This window comes from Anoplophora glabripennis, unplaced genomic scaffold (assembly GCF_000390285.2).
Source record: "Anoplophora glabripennis isolate ALB-LARVAE unplaced genomic scaffold, Agla_2.0 scaffold454, whole genome shotgun sequence".
Classification (NCBI taxonomy): domain Eukaryota; kingdom Metazoa; phylum Arthropoda; class Insecta; order Coleoptera; family Cerambycidae; genus Anoplophora; species Anoplophora glabripennis.
The window spans coordinates 96,054-118,432 of NW_019416575.1; the positions used below are offsets into that span (position 1 = coordinate 96,054).

Sequence of the window (22,379 nt, forward strand, 5' to 3'; positions counted from 1 at the left end):
CAAATTGTTTATATTTTGGAGAAAAAGTCAACGATAAAAATAATATGATAGCGTATACTGTTCTCCTCTATTAGAATATCCCAATTGTCATTGATCAAAATGTTATTGAGAGAGAGAGGGAGAAAGACTTTTGACTTCTGGTAAAGGCTTCTTTTCTCATTAAAATTGTATATCCTTTCGATTTAGCTAAATTAACTTTTGAAAGCACCAATAGTACCAAATGTATCAATGAATATGCTGTATTTATCTACATATAGGACTTTCTTCTTCAGCATAAATAGGACTGAAAACTACAAAAATTGAAATTTGTGCCGATTTAGGACTAATTTCAAAGAAAACAATTTCTTTCTAGTCGACGTTTTCTTTGCAAGTATAATACTACAAATGTAGTGAGTGATTCTTTTTATAGAAATTGTTCCTATATAATTTTTTTTAATTTCTCATTGTTGCGACAAACAACTACTCCGAGGGCTATATGCTCCAACCGGCATTGAATTATACCCGCAACACCTAGTGCAACAGCTACGATCGTTCGCCAGTTTAACCCACCAGACACAGACCGGTTTCGGACTTATTAGTCCTCATCAGTGTGCCATAGGTGAGACAACCGACGGTCTGTGTCTGGTGGATTAAACTGGCGAACGATCCTAGCTGTTGCACTAGGTGTTGCGAGTATAATACAATGCCGGTAGGGGCATATAGCCCTCGGAGTAGTTGTTCCTCTCAACACTGACAAATTGAAACATTGTCTTCGCCCTCTGTGGGTGGCAGTCGTGCAACAAGTACTTGCAATATAGCAGGTCGCTTCCTACTGTAGCCATTTGAATGGCACAGTTGGGAGTCAGCACGACAGATGAAGCCACTTGCGCTCCCGCGTACAATGTTCCTATATCAATTATTTGAAAATTCAATATTAAAGACTACATATCCTCAATGTTGCAATTAATTAATATCTTCTCATAATTTTGTGCAGTTAAGTCACCAATCTGGTATATTTATTTTTGCTAAGTTGCATTATATTAAAAAAAATCACAGCAAATCTTGAAGTTCTAAATCTTGTTAATTAGAAAAAATTTTTATAACTTTTTTAATATTAAGATTATTGAAAAATCTTCTTCTGCAGGTCGACAACTCTAAATATTTTCCAAAATCATTAAATGGAGGTTTTCCTGGACTTGATTAAGGTGACATTTTTGTCACATTTTTATTTAATTTTTCAAAATATAAAAGGTATGATAAATTTTCTAGGTGGAGTTTGTTCTCAATTTAATAAAAACTGCGTAACTAATAAAAAATCATAAATTAATAAAAAAAAAAGATATTGAATTTTCGAAAAACTTGTACTATTATTTTTATGGGATAAATCATCCTCCATTTTTCTTTTGACATTATTTGTGATTGCCTTGTTGACATCCGCACAGCACCCTCTTAAAATGCACAAGTTCATTAGTGCAAAATGTATTGTTTTCGTTATTATACATTTTTTGCATTAGATATGTCAAAACGAAACCTTGAGTTCGACGAAAGATTGATAAGTAAGAATATTGTTTTTGAAATTAAGTCTATCTTCCGACTATTGACTACAAATTCAACAATAATGTTTCTAGGATCCGTGCTTTCCACAAAATTTATTTGTTTGTTTTCAGTTTCTCTACTAGTGATTTAAGGATTAAGATGTTAATAAAAAAATTAACATTTTTCAAACATTTTATTGCATGCACTAGTTGTTATAATTGTAACAAATTCATAAAAAAGAACTAAACGTAAAACAAGCCAGAACAAAATAAGTATTTTTACTTGAAAACAAATAAATCTTGTAAGAAACCATAGTTCCCAGAGTCGGGATGGATTGCAAAGATTTTGTTACACTTTTACTGAAGCTTTGGTTGTACGAAAACCGTAGATAGAATAAATCTTTGGTTACTCGGTTGTCAAATTTTGGATGCCGTTTGCGAGTAAAAATACTTATGTTATTCCTTGGTTACAGGGGCTGTTAGGTTTTTACCCGACCGACTAGCGATGGATATCTGGATGTAAGGTTTATCGAGGTCGATGTGGTGCGAATTCTCTAATTCGCAGATGAAATCATTATCTCTGTCGCAAGCCGAGTCATGCCACAAGCCCTTGTTATCTATGCTGAGACAAAGTCCGCCGGTACCAAAGCCATCTGGCCTTCCTTTAGCCCAATTTCTGTACATTACAGGGGAATGGTCGCCCCATACCCAACCTCCAAACGGCAGTCTCTTTCCTGCCGTCCAGAAGACGTCAGTGGCTTCCCCTAAACAACAAATAATATTTAAATTTTCTCTAAATCTAATTCATCTTGTACTGTTCCCCCCTGTCGACCATGTTTAAAGAACCTACTTCAAGAATGTTGAAACGTTAGTTGTTGTCAGATTGAACATGTCACAACCCTTGTAATTTTAGGGATACAGAATGAAAATGACATAACATATTGCCAAAAAGAAAGAAACAATAATAAAACAAGAAAGTCAATCTAATATAGCCAGTATGAATGGACAATTAGGACTATTGTGAACAGTTTTATGAAACAAAATTTAGGAAAATGTAATTGGGAAACTACACTAAGGATACTCCACGGGTGGAGTAAACATCATCTAAACATCTAAAATGTAGCAGTTTAAAAAATCGTCATTGATTAATGACGCCAACAATGAATTAGGCCAACAAAGTATGCAAGATTAATGTTACGTTTCTCAGCAAATTATCATGCAGTCGCCTACAGTCCACTAAGATTTTGAGAGTGTTGAAAATATTCAGGTCATCAGCATAAAGCTAATAAAGTACATCTATTGCACCAGTATAGGTCCAGAACGGCACTGTTAATCATTATAAGCAACGTATCGATACAGAAGGAAAACGACACAATCACAATAACAGACGACAATATCAAATTAAGAAATGAGTTATAAAAATTAGTGTGGTTATAAAAATATAATTTAAAATTTTATTATGGTCTGTTTTCTATATTATCTATAAGTAGCGTACTCAGCTGTTCAAGGGGACGTATATGTAGAGGACGAATAAATATTTAATTAAAAAAAAAACAAAAACTCAACACAAATTTGGTGCGTAGAGTAAATAAAAGAGGAATTCTACCAAACATCAAAATACTTTATCAAATTACTTTAACATTCGTCTTTCAAAACTGTACAGTCCTTTAACTAATGACATTGTACTCTGTGCTGAGCTGTCTTTCGACAAAAGTCTGCAGAAGATTCTATGGCTAGAAATAATAACGTAATGAGTTAGAAATTTATGAAAAGGAAGATTGCGATTAATACTTAAATTCACTTACCGTGTCTTAAAAAAAGCGGTTACGAACATTCGCTGGAAAACCCAGAATTAAATATGAAAAATATAATATCAATTGAGAACAACACATCTTAATCCCAAATTTTTAAAAACTAACAAGTTGATCCTATCACGCTCGCATTGGTTATTTTCAGTTGTTCAGTGCGTTATTATAATAATTTTAATCTATTGTGAATATTGTATGGTAATAATGAACAGCGCCACCTATTGAAAATTGTTAAAACTACTTTCTAAACCTTTCCGGTAATGTTTCGAACATAACCCTTAAATCTGAGTATTTGAGTTTATAAGTGACGTACAGACTAACTTTGATTTTATTTAGATAGAAGATAACCAATCATTTTATTAGGTATAAAAACGTGGTAATATAACACAACAATTTTGTCTTCTTTCCATTTAGAACAAAAAATTTCCAATGTATTTCATCGCCATTAATATTTTATTTATTACCAGTGATATTGAATATTATTAATACCAAGTGAATTAAAACCAATTCACGTAGAGATAAAAAAATTATATATAGGCTTCGATATTTTTATACTACTATCTCAGTTTATAATAAACTCTAAATGTAAGTTGTCTAGCCATATATCATTTATTTATGGCTAGACAACTTTATATTGCAACTCGAGATAAGTTTTTGTATATTTCTAATTAATGTTCTTACCAGATCTTCCAAGGAAGCGAGTAACTATGTCGTTAGTCCTTCGATCCTTCATACTTATCAACTCCATTCCGTGATCTCGACATATTTTGGCAGCTTGCTCTGGGTTTGTCTGAAAATAACATCTAATTTAGAATAGCACCAAGAACAATTTAGAATACAGTGCCTCCCAGAAGTAACGCAAAAAATTCATATTTCATTTTGTGTTGAGTTTTCACAAAAACGCTAAAAGACGTCAATTAGTAAATTAGAATTGTCGTTTTGTCACGTTGCTTAAACCTTTTTTACGCTATGTTTCATAAACCTATGACGTCATCGACATTTTTTTTAAATAGCACCACCTAATTTTGTAAGCATAAATGGGTAGTCCTTTTGAAGGGAAATACGTCGATATAGGGTTTGGCCTACTTTACTTTGACAGGAGCGGAAAAAAAAGCCAATGACTGGAATTGACATTGTTTAAAATAACAAGAAAAGTAGGTATCATAAACTGATGCGAGAACAGTGCTACAGTATAAAATGGAAATTTGAGTATGTTTTGTGTTTTGGTTGATTGTAGGTATGTTTTTATGTACTGATATGTTGGCGTTTGCGGCGATACGACGAATGGCAAGGTGTGGATTTTCAGTGACAGCTAAACATAACATTTTGCCTATCATTTTCTGTCACTGTCGTTGGCCTTCTAGATCTAGACACATTTCTAACATGGCCAGCGTCTTCAAATTTGAGTACTAATCTGCATACTCTACACGGAGGTATTAATTGTTCTGGATACTTGGCATTGAATAATTGACATATTTCATCATAACTGCGGATCCTATATCTCCGTATTCAACCATAATTAGGATATCAGTTCTTTGTTTCTCATTTAAACACAACACCATCGTAATGTTAAGTTATGGTATTTGTAACTGTGACAATGATATGAGGCACTATTGCATTCGCTAACTGTCGTCTTCAGAACAAAGCCTACATAGCCACTGTGATCGCGTGTACCTACCCAATCTACATAAAAACATGTGCCAACAATCAACCAAAACAGATTTTTTGCTATAGCACTGTTCGCGCATAAGTTTGTGATACCTATTTTTGTTATTAATTCAAACCATGTTCATTCCAATCGTTGGCTTTTTTCGCTCCTGTCAAACTAAAGTAGGCCAAACCCTATATCGACGCATTTCCCTTCAAAAGGGCTATCCATTTATGCTTAAAAAATTAGGTGGTGCTATTTAAAAAAAATGTCGATGACGTCATAGGTTTATGAAACATAGCGCAAAATAAGGTTTAAGCAACATGACAAAACGACAATTCTAATTTACTAATTGACGTGTTTTAGCGTTTTTGTGAAAATTCAACACAAAAGAAAATATGAATTTTTTGCGTTACTTTTGGGACGCACTGTATATTTGACGAGATAATTAAAGCTGTATTATTTTTAATTTTAATTTGACCCAGGTATTAATAATAATCTGTTCGTTTTGAAAAACTAATAGATTACGAAAGTAGTAAAATGGACTCCATTGACTGATGAAAGTTATCTTTTATTATATTTTCATGAAGGTACCTAAGAGTTTAATTTCTTATGTTAACTCTAAAATATATTTAGTCTCATTTGGAGTACCTCAAGGAACAGATATTAGTTACAGTTACATCAGTGATAGATATGTTTGTTAACGATTTAAAAACAGTAGTTGTTTAAATATTATTTTCTCTCTCACCTTGTATCTAACAGCCATAAACTTTCTGCCATCTTGTGTCCACTCGGTCATAGATATTTGAGAATGCTGCACCACTGCAACAGAATAATTACAGTTACGATTTGTGGACAACTAATTCAAAATACTTGGAAGAACGTTTTAAGTTTTTCTTACTTACTGGTTTCGAACGTAATCAAGCCAGGAGTTAAGCCTCCAACCATAACTGGACCTCTATTACCACCTCCTGTGGTATTAAACGATTTGATTAGACCTAACATTTAAAATAATACCTATGTGAGCATCTCAATACTGTAAGATTGAAAGCTGTTATGTTGTGATGACTATCAAAAAGCTTACCACTGTGTAAATTAGAGAAAATGTTACTAGATTCATCCCCTGGTTTAGTTATTTGGATAGATCCATTTAATAAAGGTCCCAACATTCCTAGAAGAAAACATTTTTAAGTACGTGTGCTCAATATGTATCTGCATGTTTAGATGATTTCGAATTAAATTTTCTAATTAATTAGTAACTGTCTAAACCAAGCGATATTAGTGTTTAGTGGGTCGCTGATATGTATGGAAACGGTCAGTTATCTCCTAAAGTAATATTGCTATCAAAAATCATAAGACATAAACGATTTAGGGTTTTTTAAAAATTAAGCATACAGGATCAGACAAAAATTCATGAAGAAACAAAGTTGCTTTCATGAAACATCCTGTATTCCTTTATTCCATACTTTAATTCTTCTCGAAATTCTAAACAAAATTCCTATAGCACCTCATGTACCTAAACTTTTTTCGAGATATCGAATTTTAAATATCATTTTCTTATAAACTACACAAAAATATTTTAGTACATTAAGTTTATAGTTACTTTTGAAAGTTTCTAGCATTTAGTGTGAATAATTTTCTGGCTAAAATGTTTAAGTGAAACCGAGCATACTGAAATTTTGATCATAGGATATGGTGATAGAAGGCGAAGTTGTGACGAAGTATTGGATATTTTTCATGAATTGCATCCCGATCAGGAATGTCTTTCTAAATCAACGGTAGGTATTGGTCAGACCAAAATCCACATTGTATGGAGGAAGTTCACACCCAACGACCAAAGTAAATGTTTGGTGTGGCATTGTTGGCGGACACGTCATAGAACCCTATTTTATAAGCAAAAATTTGACCTCTGATATAACAACTTCTGCAATAACATATTATTCCAGAGTTTAGACGATTATTCCGAACAATAATTATTCCAATTTACCGGAAGGACAAGCATGGTATCAACATGATGGGGCTCCTTCTCATTTTGGACGTATGTATAATACGTCTAGATAAAACTTTTCCTGATAAATGGATTGGACGCAGAGGAGCAATTGAATAGCCAGCTAGGTCTCCCGATATGATCCCGCTTGAATTTTTTCTTTGGGTTCACATAAAAACTGTAGTCTACAAAAATAAGTATAAATATTGAAGAGTTGAAGGAAAGGATAAGGCATGAAATTTCCACACTTTTAGATTCTCTATAAAATATTGTTCAGCAAATTTATTACTGTTAGGAGGTAAACGGTGAACCCTTTGAGCATCTTATAAAATAGAATTTCAAAGAAAGTATTTTTGTTATTTATTAAAGCTTATTTTCTCTCTTTTTTCTCTGGCATAACTATTGTTCTCAAAATTTAAAATATCCAGAACTTTCATTAAAAAATACATTTTTTCGTTTCATGCATTTTTATCAATGCCGAAGTATTTACTATGCTTTTTTATTTTCTGTAAAAAAACTAGTAATAAAATTAAATCATTTCCTTACCCTCCATCTTGCGTTATTTCAAAATAAATATCCATAGTTTGGGACCCTTCTTCTTCTACAAATTTGAAAGTGGTAAAAAGTTAAAACTTCACAATTCGATATCTCGAAAACGGTTAATTTAGGTACATGACGTGCTATATGAATTTTGTTTAGAATTTCGAGAAGAATTGAAATATGTAATAATACAAAGGTTGTTCCATCCAAAGAAAAAGCAATTTTATTTCGTCATGACTTTTTGACTGATCATGTATACTTATTTTTTTTTTACTGTAATAGATTTTAAACAACCCTAAAATGGTTGTGTCTTATAATCTTTCGATAGTTATCTTACTTTAGGACATAATCGACCGTTTCCATAAATATCAGCGACCCTGTATATTATTATTCTCATTGTGAAATAAAAAGTAAATGCCAACCAACTTGAAATTTAATTTGAACATTATTTAGAGATATTTTTTAACTTACCAACAAAGGAGTTTGAACCGCTTGGATAGGTTCTGTTATTTCCACCTAAAAATCTCAAACAATTAGTTTACTAGGAGTAAACAAGACAAACAAAATAAATATTGCCACGTTCCATATTAGTTAAACCTAGTATTCTTTGGTGAATTTTAAGTCTTTCAGTTAATTTTTAAGTTTTACTCGAAAATCAGACTTTTTCGAAAAACATAAGATAGTATTAATTTGTAGAAAATTTAAAGGCGAATCCGAAAATATCATAGCTTAAAGCAGTGGCGTACTATTTTATTTAGAAAAATATGTCAGCGATACCCTGTATTTCCGCCACTGAAGCATTTAAATTTTAGAAAAGGCCTCAGATTTTGCACAATGTTTACATAAATACGTGTGCCCAATTTCAAATTATTTCATTACTATTTTTTAAATTATGTATTAAAAAAAATTTAAAATATTTTGTGAAGTTTAACACCCTGTATCTTTTTAACGAAGCGTCCTAGATAAAAACTTTATAGGAAAGACTCCCCTTAAAATTCACCAAAGAATACGAGGTTTCATTTTTGGTCACCATTTGTGAATCACCCTGCACAGGGTGTTAGCAGGTTGACTGCCTTACTTTTAACAGACAATAGAATACATTAAAATAAAAAAACCTTATATGACATGGGTCCTAAATTCAACTATTTCCGAGAAAAAAAAAATATCAGTCTCCAACTTGATGTACAAAAGTTCGATTCAATTGAGGAATATTGACATAACTGCGTGCATAGAATACCATAAAATACAATGTTTATCACTTTTTTGAACTTCTCTATAATAAATTTAAATTTAATAAAATTCATATCGAGCAATGTAACAACGGCGCGGCGATTATAATAACATGAGGTACTAAGCTGTCCAACAATACACAATTCAGTTGGTATCTGGATTCGACCGTGTCGGAGTGTTTTTTGCGTACCACTATTTCCTTTAGTGGAGGGGTTTTCCAGGCATTGCGCGAAAATTGGATTCGAAAGTGTCGTGTATTAATCGAATATGGCATTTTAAGCATATGTTGTAGTTTGTTTTGTACTTGTGCGTTTAAAAATCCCTGAATTTTACTTTTTGGTAAGTACCTACCTAAATTATTTTTAATGCGTATGAATATTTGGATGACGTGAATCTTTGGGTACTTTAATTACATATTTTTCAAATACATAATTTGATTAAAAGTTAAGTTTCCGTATTAAGAGATTTATAACTACTCTTTAGTAAGCTTAAATTTAAACACAACAATATCTTCGTACTACAAAATCGATACATTTTATTTTATATATTTAAAAACTGGAAAACAATAGTCTTGAAATTTATTAAATGTTTCATAATAGTAGTTGTTTACATTTTTTCCATAGGACAAGTCTGCCGCGTGCAAACGTGGTGTGCATCAGCAGGTTAAGGGCTGTTGTCACGTTGTGATGAAACTCCCCAATTAATACTCGCTGTATTATGAACTGTTAATCTTACGCCCCTGTAACATACAACTTTTTTGTTCATTTACTTGTTCATATTACTCTCATGCATTTTTTGTTCATATTACTCTCATGCTGAAGATGAAACTTCTTACACCCTGTATAACGTCGTTGAAGAAACAATACCGCCTAAGTACAAAAATTTCAACCAAATGACCAAAAAACTGCTTAATGAAAACTTGGTCTAATTTTAGGTTCTTACCATCAAAACAACCATAAAATTATTATTTCAATAATTGCTAACTCCTCAAAAATACGGTATTAGACGATGGAGATGCGCGCTATTTAGGTGTTTTGTGGGAAAGGATATGTCTATTAAATGTCTTTAAAATGTTATTTTTTTCAATAATTACTCAACTTTATACCTGCAAATACAAGATAAAAATATAAAAGAGATACATAATTCAAAATTTGTTTTGTTAATATTTGCCTTTAGGAATATTACTTACCGGGGCCTTGCGGACTAATAGTTAAACGACTATCTTCTGCCCTTCCTGATTTAGGTACTGCTGAAACAAATAAATTGTGACAATATTGTAAAGATTCATGTGTTTCAACTTACCCTGATCCTTATACATATTAAGAAGAAGTTCACCATCTTCCTCGCTGTCAGTTTCATCTTTTACTGAAAAATTCAGAAGGGTAACTTTCTCCGTGACTGTTTAATATTTTTTTTTTACTCACCATACTTAATTTTAGGTGGAGTAGGACGATTGGGAAGTGTGAGTTGTTGTCTTTCAGATGGATATGCGTCCTGTTCCTCTGAGGGTTCATCTTCTGAAAAATTAGTGGGATTAAAATTTTAATTCGATTATTTACTAACGCTATCAGAATTTGTTTGTTTTGACAGCCTCTCCGCCTTATAACATAAAGCATGTTGCAGTTAGTCCACCTGTTCTCAAAATTTTTGGTGCGCGTGTTAACCCGTCTATTAACGTTTCAATATATAAACTTTCAGATATATAAAAGTCCCTGTACATGAATCTTTTGGATATATCACAACCAATCAGAAAGATATCATTGAGGTGGGAGCATTCACCATTTCATATTATTCCGTCGTGGTGCGGAAAAATTCACATCCTCATTATCTCTTGAGATAGCAGCTTCCCAAGGAAAAGGCTTGTGACTCAACAGGGTGATATGTTAGTGAAAAAGATGGAAATGCTCAGAAGTTCACTCAGTTTGAGTCAGAGGCAATAGAAGTGGTCCCATGACATTCGTGTTGCTAGGGAAAATTTTGAGAAAAATATTGTGGAGAAAGGTCCTAAGCATTACATAAGTATACTAGAAGTCAACTGCAGACTGCTGTCAAAATCCCTATGGTAAAAAAATCCGATGGATCTATCTCTGTTAGTGATGTAGAAGCTGCTGAAGTGCTCAAATATGTTCCAGTCAGTATTTTATGTTGAACATTTTGGACCCTTTCCTCGTTTACCAAATCCACGTGTTGAAAATTCTTTAGAAAATATCTTCATTTCTGAAAAGGTGATATTAAAACTTCTAAATCGGCTCCGTACTGACTCCTCATAATGTAAACTGAACGCAAATAATTACAGACCAATAAATTTAATATCTGTCTGCATAAAAACCTTGTAACGTATCAAAAAGGAGCAACTTCTCAGCTACTTACTTGCCCACAACATTATCCCTGATACACAGCATGGTTTCCTTCTAGGTCGTTCTACCTTCACAAACCTTTTGTCGTCTGTGAACTCGAGGACACTATGAATAGATAAGGGATTTCGAGTCGACGTTTTGTTTGTTGATTTTGCTAAGGCGTTTGATAAAGTCCTAATAAACAGGCTACTGTACAAATTAGAACATAATGGAATACGGGGTCCATTACTTGCCTGGATAGATAGTTTTCTCGCAAATTGAACGTTTTCATTACGGGTTGGCAAATCACATTCGGAATCTCAAGGGTACCACAAGATTCTGTTCTGGGACCAGTTCTATTTTTGATATATACAGCCGACCTCTCGCTAAAGCTCAAATCGCAGCATGCACTGTATGCCGATGATACAAAGATATTTGGGAATGCACTGTAAGGCCATCATACTCTACAAGATGATATTATTTCCATCTAACCCTGGTGCTACGATTGGCTCATCTCACTGAATTTAAATAAGTGTACTGTTATACATATTAGTACAAACAATCCCAAGATAACATTTACTTTCGATCAAAGTCAACTTATAACAACTGTCGAAAACCAGAATGATTTAGATCAATTCCAGTCTAACCTGGTCTAGACATATTTCCGCCATGGTGAAAAGAAACCGTGTCCGTGTGAACATATCTTTACCTTACCTGGTAAAAGATATTAATCTGATAGAGAGCGTACAGAGAAGTGTCACAAAATGTATCACCAAATTTAGATTACTTCCATATCATCACCGTTTGGATAATTTTTACCGTTAGGTGTATAAGAATCTAAAAAATCATTTACGTGGTCATCAATTTAAATTGTCGAGAGAAAACTTCAAAACTTCTTCCCAAATATAGTGTTCAATCATTGGAATGATCTATCTTCATATGTGGTTATTGCCCCATCGGTCAACTCCTTCAAAAACAGGTTGGATGCGTGAATGTCATCAGAATTCTTAGTGAGTACGCGCCTAGTGTATATGATTCTCACAAAGAGCATACATGAACTTATGGGTATTATATAAAAAAATATAATACAATGAATTTCAACGATTTCAATTCCTGTAAAAATTTTCTCTGTAATTTATGTTTATATCCCTGTTTGTAATAGACAGAGTGATTTACAACTCAATCGGTATAGAAAAGGAGTGTGTAGAGAACACCAAAACAAAAAATGGCAGGAAAATTTTTATTTAATGAACAAGTTAATATGCTGTTAGTATTGCGGTTTTGTGAAAGTAATTGCCGTAGAAGTGTAGAGGAATATCGAAGAAGATTTCCTAATCGTATTATTCCAAATCATTAGATATTTGCCAATGTTGAACGAGGAGCTCGAGAAACGGGTTCTCTTTACCGCCGAAGAAATGTTGGTGGTCGCGAATATGCAATGAAAGCACGAAATAATACTCCTCCTGAACTACTGGGAGATTTGCCTTTACAATTACACCGTGAAATGTGATTTATGCATGATGGTGCGCCTCCGCATTTCAGTATGGATGTTCAGGAATTTTTAAACCAACAGTTGCCAAATCGATGGATAGGTCGTGGAAATAACTGCCCTCAACAGTGGACGCCCGTTAAATAAATGTGACTTTTTTCTTTGGGGGACTTTAAAGAATTTCTGTATTCGACTCCTGTTGAAACTGAGGAAGATCTATGGAACCGCATCAATAATAAATGCACTATTATAAAAAATGACATTCAATTATTGAATAGAGTAGACTTTGACTTTCGGCGAAGGGTTCATTTATGTGTTATGAGAAAATGGGAGCCGTTTTGAACAGCATCTTTAGTGCTAATTTTTTACTATTCCTTAATTAGTTTCATAGAAATAGTACTGATTGTTAAATTTTGCATTGAACGAAATGAATAAATAACTTAATAAAGTGACAATGTTTTGTTTCTTGTTTACAAAAAATCTTCAAAATTTGAATACCGACAAATTTAATCACGGCCTACTATTAAAAGTTTTTCCAAAAAATCGTTGGTCTAGAGTACCTTGGCAACCAATTTTATTTACTGCATGCATGTCTAAGTTAAGTCCTGGATGCTAAAGCCCACTTTTGTAACCTAGGTTTAAACTAGAACTAAAGTTTAACTTGCAGGTTTGACATAACAGTCCATTGTTCTGTCAAATCTAAAAGTTAAACTTCAGTTTGGGTTTAAACTTAGGTCATAAAAGTGGGCCTTAAAGCAGTAGTAGCATAGCCTACCCGCAATTATGAAATCATATATTTTTGTCCGATTTAATCGGTTTTGACTCCTATCACAAAATCGCAATTTTCTCAAAAACAGACGGTTCATCGAAAATTTGACAAGAATAAAAAAATGTAAAATTCAATTTGCCATAAATCTTTAATTGTAAATTAAGTTAGTGTTGAAAAAATTCATAAAATTTTAAGTGACTCACCCCTAAACCACCCTTTCTTATGATGCCGGTCACTTCAAGTTTCTACCAGCTAAATACATCAATAAAATAAATATATTTACAAAATGCGGTTGTTCTGTATTATGGCATTGCTGAAATATCGAGGTTTTTCGATTTTTTAAAGACATAGGTATCCTCAGGCCAATATCATCGCAACCGTAGGTATGCGAATAAAAATTCATATGAAAATCAATTTGCTTCGGTGTCCTCTACACGCACCTGTTCTATTTCCATTGAGTTGTGAATCGCCCTGAATTTACTCTTCTTACATTGCTACTAATATCGTATTTACTATTACTACTAACTGCTCCAGCTCAACTCATTTCCTTTTTGAGATGTTTTCTGTTGATCGATATCAGTAAAAAAATAATAATTCGAACTTACCGTCATTAGGATTTTCATCGTCACCAGGAATGATCGGGAAATCGGGAAGGGAAGGAAATCCGAGAAGAGATGGTTTAGTCTTGGCAGGTTCAGGTTTTCTTGGATCCAGCAGACTGCCTACAATATTCTTTTTGTAGATCGGGAATATAATCTCATTGACTTACCCATACCAAACATAGGTTTGAAAATGGTACTGAGCACATTTCCGAATGATTGGCCAAACGTCTCAGGTGGTTTATTTCCTCCAGGGGATCTAGCTTCTAAAAGTTACATTGATGTTAGTCTTTTTGGAGGATGATTCTTTATTTACGTTCTACTACTGAAACTAATTTCGTGATATTTTGCCTTTGTAATAATTTACATTGGATTAATTGGTATGAGGCTGCAGAACATGATTATAACTTACCAGAGCCAAGAGGAGATTTATCTGAAACGATAATATTTTACTTATATAACCTTTTACAAATTTTATAAAAATACAGGAATTCAAAGTCGGTTCAAACTTACCATTAGGTTTTTCACCAGTTGGCAGATAAATAAGTCCAGTAAGCACAGCATAGTTTTGTATGGTTCGGTTAAGACTATTAACACATTCTTCCCAGCTAACTGCAACTATAATCGTGGTATTTTGTACAAATGTATCTTCAGAAGAGAAAATATACATTTTACTTACCATTGTCACAGTCAAGACGATCCTTAGGAGCTTTAGTTCCTTTCGGATAAAGAAGTTTTCTTATGGCTTCTAACCAATTCTGTATTGAGATAACTCCATTTTTAAGGTCCTCTGTCTTGTATTTCGCCCGCTCTTCAGGATTTTCTAAAAAACAGCAGCATTATTTAAAAATATTTTTCTATAACAGCATTGCATAAAATGTTCCTATATACTTCAATGACAAAATATACTTACGAAGTATGTTAGTAATTGTGGAGATATAATCGTATAAGTGCTCCAAAAGAAGGGTAATATAATCTATAGTCTTTTGGTCAAGGTGTTTTACTGCCTCACTTTTTTCATTACCTGAAAGTAACCAAATATTTATTTGTTTATTTAGAAAATACAATATCCAACATACAATATCCAGTTACAGGGTAAGGTAAAACAGAAAACCTTAACTAAATTTAAAAAGAAAAAGACAAACTAATATTAAATATAAAAATATAAGTACTACACAAAATAGAGCAATCATTATAAAATCCAGACAAAAGAATTTAAGTATAAACAATAATAGGCAAATAAAACAAATAAGCTAACTAACAAGAGAAGGATTACATTTGCTAGACAAACAATTTTTTTATGTCATTCATATAATCGATCTTCATACTTTTCATAATTGGAAACCATATGGGAGATGCTATTAGTAAATTGGTACGAAATCTAGAATTAAGTCTAGGAACATGATATAAAAAAATCCTTGAGACTAACGCGTCTGCATTTAAAGTGTTATTTATAATTTTAAAAAGGAATATAATTGAAAACATAATTCGCCTACCACAAAGACTCTGAAAATTAAAACAAAAAAGCAGTAATTCTTGAGGTGTACCACGAGGAGGATCAAATCCATAACTAATAAAATGAATAGTCTTTAAAAATCTCCGGTGTACTACCAATGCATATTCAAAGTACAAATGCTGCATATTTAGAACCTCTACGTTCTGAAAGTCGTTAGAATTACGCAAAATAAAGCCTAAATTCTTATAAGCTTCTTATAAATTATAATAAATTATGATCAAGCCGATCGAAAGCTTTGGAAAATTGGTATATATAACATCAACCTGACTTCCTGCATCCAAAGCTTCAGCAATAAATTGGGTTTTCTCATCTAGATTTGGGATAGTTGAACGATCACTCATAAATCCGTGTTGGTACGGAGATAATGATTTTTTAATATGAAAATAAAGTCGACTGTGTAAAATTATTTCTAGGATTTTTAAGAAGTTACTTATACCTAATATCTATGGGCCGGTAGTTTGTTATGTCGTTCTTAGTACCTTTTTTATAGACGGGACAGATTCGCGACTCTTTCCATACTTGTTTATATTCTTTATTTGTAATTATAGAATTGAATATGGTTTTAAAGATTTTTTTCGAAAATTGTTTTACAGTCTTTTATTAAAAATGCAGAAATTAAATCAGGTCCCATTGTAAAATTACGCTTCATTCTCTTAATTGCATGTATTATATCATCTTCTGTAACCTCAAAAACACAAAGAGTATTAGAGCCAACAGAGGGCAATGTGGGCATACAACTATTAAAGACTGTGAATAGGTAAAAATGAATCAGGAAAATAATTGGCAAAAGCATTGACAATATCAGAATGATTCTTTAACTGAATACTATTATAACACATACAGGATGGAATAGAGATAGAATTAGATCTTGAGTTAATGTGGGACCAAAATCTTTTAGAATTTGAGGATAGATCATTGACTATTCAATTTTAACTATTTTAAATGCTAAACTAATGCAAGATTTAACTTTAGTTCTCATTTCTCTAAAAGCGTTGTAATCATCAATGTTATTTGTAGATTTATATAAAGTTTATTTTTTAATTTAATTTTATTGAAATTTTGCCGTTAAACCAAAATAGATAAATGTCTATGTCCTTTATATAATTGTTGAAAAGTATCCACGTCTCATTCTACTCTTCCTCGTCTCTTTCACTATGTTTAGAAAATTTTCTTGCAAAGCGTTATTGAGCACTCTGCTATCCTACGATGGATTTTGTTAAAGAACATAGTCCAGTTGCACAAGCTGTGCAGCTAAACCAAGCGGATTCCTCAAAAGTTTTTGTCTAACAGGCCATCACTGATTAGGAATGTTTTACAATACTATATTTGTGGTACACCCTTTCAGTCATATGTTTCATATTATGAGAGAATTTGAAGTAATATATTTAAATCACAAGAAAATATCCTAATCTTTAGTCTTAAATTAAACTCTAAAGTGTATAAGGTGTGTAGAATGTAAGTGACTATGGCATGTCAAATAATTCGTCAACACTTACAAGTATATAACTTACCTGCAGGTTTCTTAAAGTGTTGAAGTGGAGCTGCCATAGATCCAACTACAAGCCCTAAGTCCTGTAAATATTCATGCATATTTGTGACATAATCGTCCACGTCTTCCAAATTTCCTGTAATGATCATTGCATACTATATTAGGATAATATTGGTATAAATAAGACAATTAATTGTTTGCTATGAACCATATATGTCATCTTTCACTTTTTAATAGAGGCCGCTAATGGATACGATGCTTTGGACAAACGAACGAGTGGTGAAAATCGTTATGTTATTTGTTTAGTTTTAGAGATATTATTTAATATTTTAGAGAAAATACTAAATGAATTAACGCTCTGTACTTCGCCTCATGCCTCCCTCATCAAAATAATTCCTATAAACTATGATAATATTCCTAGCGTCAATAATTTCTCAACATACCAAACTTCCATTTTGTTTTATCATGTTTTTTTGGTTGACGGTCTCCAGATTCACAAATAAACGCAGCCTCTGTTTTGCAATAAGAACTCTTCCATTCCAAGCCATCATTTCCTGGTGTCAATAAAATGCACTGTTTTTCATCACCGTGAGGTTCCCGAGATGCCCAATTAGTGTAAGTTACTGGTACTCCTTCTGCGAGCCAAACCCAGGTGGTGCCATCAAGAACTTTTGTTCCAGATGACCAAAAGTTGTCTATCAAATCTAAAATTAACGAATGGATAATGTGGATATATGGAAATTTTGATAAACCCTTTATACTTACTGTTATTCTGAATATATTTTCCTAATAATTTGTTCTCTTTTCTAGAGGTGATCGATACTAGATCCATGTTGATTATTTGGCAGAATTGTGCTGCTTGCTGAGGTGCGACCTACAGAATTTTATAATAACAATGGAATTAGAATAAGTAGAAATAAGAAAGAGGTAAAGTTGTTAATAAAAAAAAAAATAAGAAACTTAAAAATCAAATTTGCGATGCAATGATGGTTAAATTGTGTATAACTCGATAACTTCAAATTGTAAACGAATTGTGGGTACATCATGACCAACCAGAAGAAAGAATCATAGGGTTGGAAACACATTACCTTCACTTGTTAGAGATTTCTATGAGTACTTTTGTAAGAATATTTTTGCCATCTCCATGTGTTTTTATAAAAATAAATAAATTCCAAAATATAGACGATTACACCCGATAAACTGTCCAGTTATTTCTATTTGGTTTAATAAAATAATGTTTTACTCACCCTCAAATTTGTTCCGATATAGTAGGTTTTGGTTTTGGTACGCAGTACATTTATATTTTTGGCTAACGAGGGATCCTGGAATAAAGCTGTCCATTCTTGAAAAAGCAAGTATTTAGATTTAGGAAAAGCTCAATAAAGATATAAGATAAGTGAATAATGGTGATTCTTTGATGGAAATTGTGACTATTGTCCGATATTAATATTAATCATTTTACTTACTCTTATCTTTCTCGTCACAAGTCTCAAGGGGTTCATATTTGACTCTCTCGCAAATGAAGTTATATTTTCTCTCACAGCCTCTACTTTTAAGACGGAGTTTTTTCTTGGAGCGAGATCGTTTTAATGTAAGACAGTTTCCAGAATGTTTATCTGTATTTGCCTGTTTTACGTAAACTTTATCCACTAATTCACCAGTCGACAACCAAATATAGTTTTTATTGTCCAAGAGTTTAGAACCAGATGACCAGAAAGTGGTTTCATCAGCTGGAAAATGAAAATGTTATGCTTTATCTTTGTCGATTTATTTACTTGCTTATAAAATATTTATTGACAGAGAAACAATAAACGAATGTTTGTTAAATATCGTAAAAACTTAACGCTTACACATTTTTTCAGAATGTCTATAAAGGTCAATCAGTTCGCCACTCGATTTTATGGTCACAAGTCTCATGTGAATGTCTCTACAAAACTGTTCTGCTTCCAAAAACGTTACCTGAAATTAAAAGTTAAAAGTCAGTGTTTCAAATATTGCAACGTCAGACGTAACATTTTATTGATTGAAAAAAAGAACCTCAGCAAACTTGGCAAGTTGCTTATTTTCTAGGGAAACACAGATGGAACAAATGAATACGGATTCCATCATTTCACTTTTTCCAGCAATCTCCATGCAATCCTTTACAATGTAATAAAACATGATTTTAAATTTTACTGTATCCTAATTTTGTTTCATAAATACAAGTACATAGAGGGTGTTAAAAAAAGAGTGTAAAATATTTAAGGAGGTGATAGTATGAACCAAAATAAGCAGAAAAGTCCCAATAAACATGGGTCCGCAAAGTAACGGTTGCGGAGATATGGAATGTTTTATGTTTTTTAGCCCCTTTTTTTATTTAGCAAAAACGTTGTGTATTTTCTTATAATAGTTGGTTGATGTTTAGTGAAATAAACAGTACGTATTTGACAGTTGTTCTCAGTGCACAAGTTTTCTTTCGCTATGGCTGGTTACTCTAACGCAGAATTAACAGACATGCATTTCATGTATGGTCGTGCTAATGGGAACGCCACCGAAGCGCGACGTCTTTATGTTGACGCTTATCCAAATCGCCAGATTCCTTCACAACGCATGTTTGGAAGAATTCACTAAAGATTCCAGTTCCTTGAGTAAACAGTGCCATTTATCCGGAAGAACAAGGTCGGTATCCACTGCTAGAGCAGAAGAAATTCTAGCACTGGTAGAGCAGAATCCAGGTACGAGTGTGCGGAGAATATCAGCCGAGGTAGGAATTAGTGGTCCTCTTGTTTGGAGAATCCTTCACGAGCAACTGCTTTATCTATACCATGTGCAACGAGTACAGGCCTTAAAACGTTTAGTTTTTTGCCGCTGGTTTCTACGTCATGATGCTGAAGACCCTCGTTTTCTTGCAAACATTCTTTTTACTGATGAGGCCGGGTTCACAAGAAATGGAGTGTTTAATTTTCACAATACGCATATTTGGGCCGACGAAAATCCTCATGCTCTAATAGAATCTGGACATCAGGCACGTTTTTCATTAAACATTTGGATGGGTATTGTAGGTGACAGGTTTCTAGGTCCTGTTGTTTTACCAAACCGATTAACAGGCGTTGCTTACCTCAACTTTCTGAAGAACACACTGTATGAGTTTTTGGAAGACATTCCTTTGAATCAGAGGCAACAAATGTGGTTCCAGCATGATGGTGCTCCAGCTCATTTTTCCATGGCCGTTAGAGAGCATTTACATCAAACTTTTACACATAGATGGGTAGGAAGGGCCGGACCTGTTTTACGGCCTCCAAGATCGCCTGATCTGAACCCTCTAGATTTCTTTGTTTGGGGATATTTGAAGACATTAGTGTATGGTACTCCTGTAAATAGCCTGGAAGAGCTGCAGCAACGGATTAATCAAAAGTGTCAAGAAATCCAAACCAAGGAGGGTGTTTTCGAAAGAGTTCGAATATCGTTGAGACGAAGATGTCGTGCCTGCTTGGAAATGGATGGAGGGCACTTTGAACATCTTCTGTAATTTTGTTTTTTGTTTGTTAAAAGCTTCCTTTGTCGGTTTATTCCTAATAAAATAAAATGTTTGAAAAACGAATAGTTGTTGAATGTTTATTAAAACTTTTCTGCTTATTTTGGTTCATACTATTACCTCCTGAAATATTTTACACACTTTTTTTAACACCCTGTATAATTTATTGTTAGCTATCACATTTTTTACTCTTTGTTTCTAATGCTATCAAATGACGTCAAACGACACTCTTCCATACCATAAACCTAGTAACCTAGAACCTAGATCTAACATAAACCTAGAGAATTTTTTAATATATTGCAAAATAAATAATACCGTTAAATAGTATAGTATAAAAATATTTTGTTTTAAAGAGAGTAAAAAACGATTTTGTCCGCGTGTGCTGTATTTGGAATACTTTAAGTTATTGACATAATAATTATAATTGCAATATGTTTTTTCAGATAGATACACGAACATTTTATGGTACAAAAAACATGCAAATTCCAAAGACTAATGAGAGCGAAGATGACCACAGAAGAAATTAATTATTTCCCAAAAAGTCTAGAATTTTGTGTGAATCTTCCGACCGCGAAGGCAATGTTTTTGGTGATGAAACTGAAAGCGAAGATGACGACGTGCCGCTTTCTGTAATATAGCAATCCTTACAAGTTCAACAATGTAAACATACAAAAAACAATGAGTTTAGCGACGTTAATCTGCCTTCAACATCGGCAGGTAAATCAAACAAAAGCACAGTGTAAAAAATGCCAAAAGAAACAGTTGACTGACAGAATAAGTTTTTAGCTGTTTCTGAAGAGTTTGTCAAATTCAAAGGATGTGAAGCACTTCCGAATTTCATAGAAGAGCTTCAAGACCAAATCCAATTCTTCAATTTCTGTTTTACCGATGAAATATATATAACCGAAGAGTCAAACCATTTCGGTGTACAGAATAGGCCTAAAAATCCACCTATTGTATAGCCAAAGAAGAAATTCGCTTATATCAATTATGTAACTGTCATCTACAGATCTTATTGGAATTCTTCGTTAAAGATTACAAATATCTTTTCTGCTATGACATGCAATAGATTTGAATGATTTCTTCATTTCAATGACAATACACTGCAAATTCTATAGAATTAACCAGGGCTCGATAAACGTTTAAGATACGTCCATTGCTAAATAAAATTCGCGAGAGACTCCTGCTTGTTCCTAAGGAAGAACACATGGCCTTAGATGAACAAATAATTCCAACGAAAGCACCATGATCTCTAAAACAATATAACCCAAAGAACCCCATAAATCGGAATATAAAGTCATCATTCTAAGTGGAGTATCCGGTTTTTCTTACAATTTTGATATTGTTGTGGAATTACTACTCTCGAAGACTATCAGTCGGACCTAGGAGCAAGCAGCAATCTCGTGGTAAAACCAAAAAATATCTAAATACAAAATTTTTTTTTAATAATTGGTTTACCAGTATTCCACTACTAACTTAACTGACCAAAATTAATATTTTACCCCTGGCTATAGTAAGAGGAATCGTGTACCGAATTTTACAAGAATGTGGAGAGGCTCTGGAGTTATTTGTCAGACGAAGGGAGGTAGAGTTAGTTTGTGTTCCGGGCCATATGGGTATTCCTGGTAACGAAAGGATTGATCAACTGGCTCGTCTTGGAACTAGGGGACCTGGCCTGTGACCTGAACCAATCCTTGGAATCATACGAGGTAGTATTAGGTCAAAACTGGAGGAGGACCAGAGGATGTAGGCGGGCCCATAGTTTTATATAAGGACCTAGCGAACCTAAGACGATATGGCTTCTGAGTCTCTGTCGAAGAGCCCTAAACCAAATGGTGGGGGTTCTGATAGGCCATTGCAGACTTAGGAGGCATTTATGTTTAATAGGAATTGAGGAGGATCCTTTATTCCAGAAAAGTGGAGAAGGAGAGGACACCCTT

The 22,379-nt window shown here is 33.3% G+C and overlaps 1 protein-coding gene across 4 annotated transcripts in view; it reads right to left on the reverse strand.

The window, feature by feature from the left end:
* LOC108912373 overlaps positions 1 to 22,379 on the reverse strand; it is a 32,620-nt gene that overhangs the window by 4,975 nt on the left and 5,266 nt on the right. For 2 of the 4 annotated variants that reach the window (XM_018717573.1, XM_018717571.1), the window contains exons 4-23: positions 18,776 to 18,884; positions 18,392 to 18,655; positions 18,173 to 18,267; positions 17,691 to 17,799; positions 17,369 to 17,629; positions 16,948 to 17,061; positions 14,834 to 14,944; positions 14,600 to 14,743; positions 14,434 to 14,538; positions 14,333 to 14,353; positions 14,097 to 14,186; positions 13,927 to 14,043; positions 10,152 to 10,244; positions 10,030 to 10,092; positions 9,917 to 9,976; positions 7,969 to 8,013; positions 6,055 to 6,141; positions 5,876 to 5,968; positions 5,719 to 5,792; positions 4,004 to 4,112 (exon numbers count right to left, since the gene is read on the reverse strand). In XM_018717573.1, coding sequence (XP_018573089.1) covers positions 4,004 to 4,112; positions 5,719 to 5,792; positions 5,876 to 5,968; positions 6,055 to 6,141; positions 7,969 to 8,013; positions 9,917 to 9,976; positions 10,030 to 10,092; positions 10,152 to 10,244; positions 13,927 to 14,043; positions 14,097 to 14,186; positions 14,333 to 14,353; positions 14,434 to 14,538; positions 14,600 to 14,743; positions 14,834 to 14,944; positions 16,948 to 17,061; positions 17,369 to 17,629; positions 17,691 to 17,799; positions 18,173 to 18,267; positions 18,392 to 18,655; positions 18,776 to 18,884 — 2,164 coding nt within the window. Of the gene's footprint in view, positions 1 to 1,694; positions 2,279 to 4,003; positions 4,113 to 5,718; positions 5,793 to 5,875; positions 5,969 to 6,054; positions 6,142 to 7,968; positions 8,014 to 9,916; positions 9,977 to 10,029; positions 10,093 to 10,151; positions 10,245 to 13,926; positions 14,044 to 14,096; positions 14,187 to 14,332; positions 14,354 to 14,433; positions 14,539 to 14,599; positions 14,744 to 14,833; positions 14,945 to 16,947; positions 17,062 to 17,368; positions 17,630 to 17,690; positions 17,800 to 18,172; positions 18,268 to 18,391; positions 18,656 to 18,775; positions 18,885 to 22,379 lie in introns of those variants that run through there. The other 2 variants (XM_018717574.1, XM_018717572.2) reach the window with 2 other exon arrangements.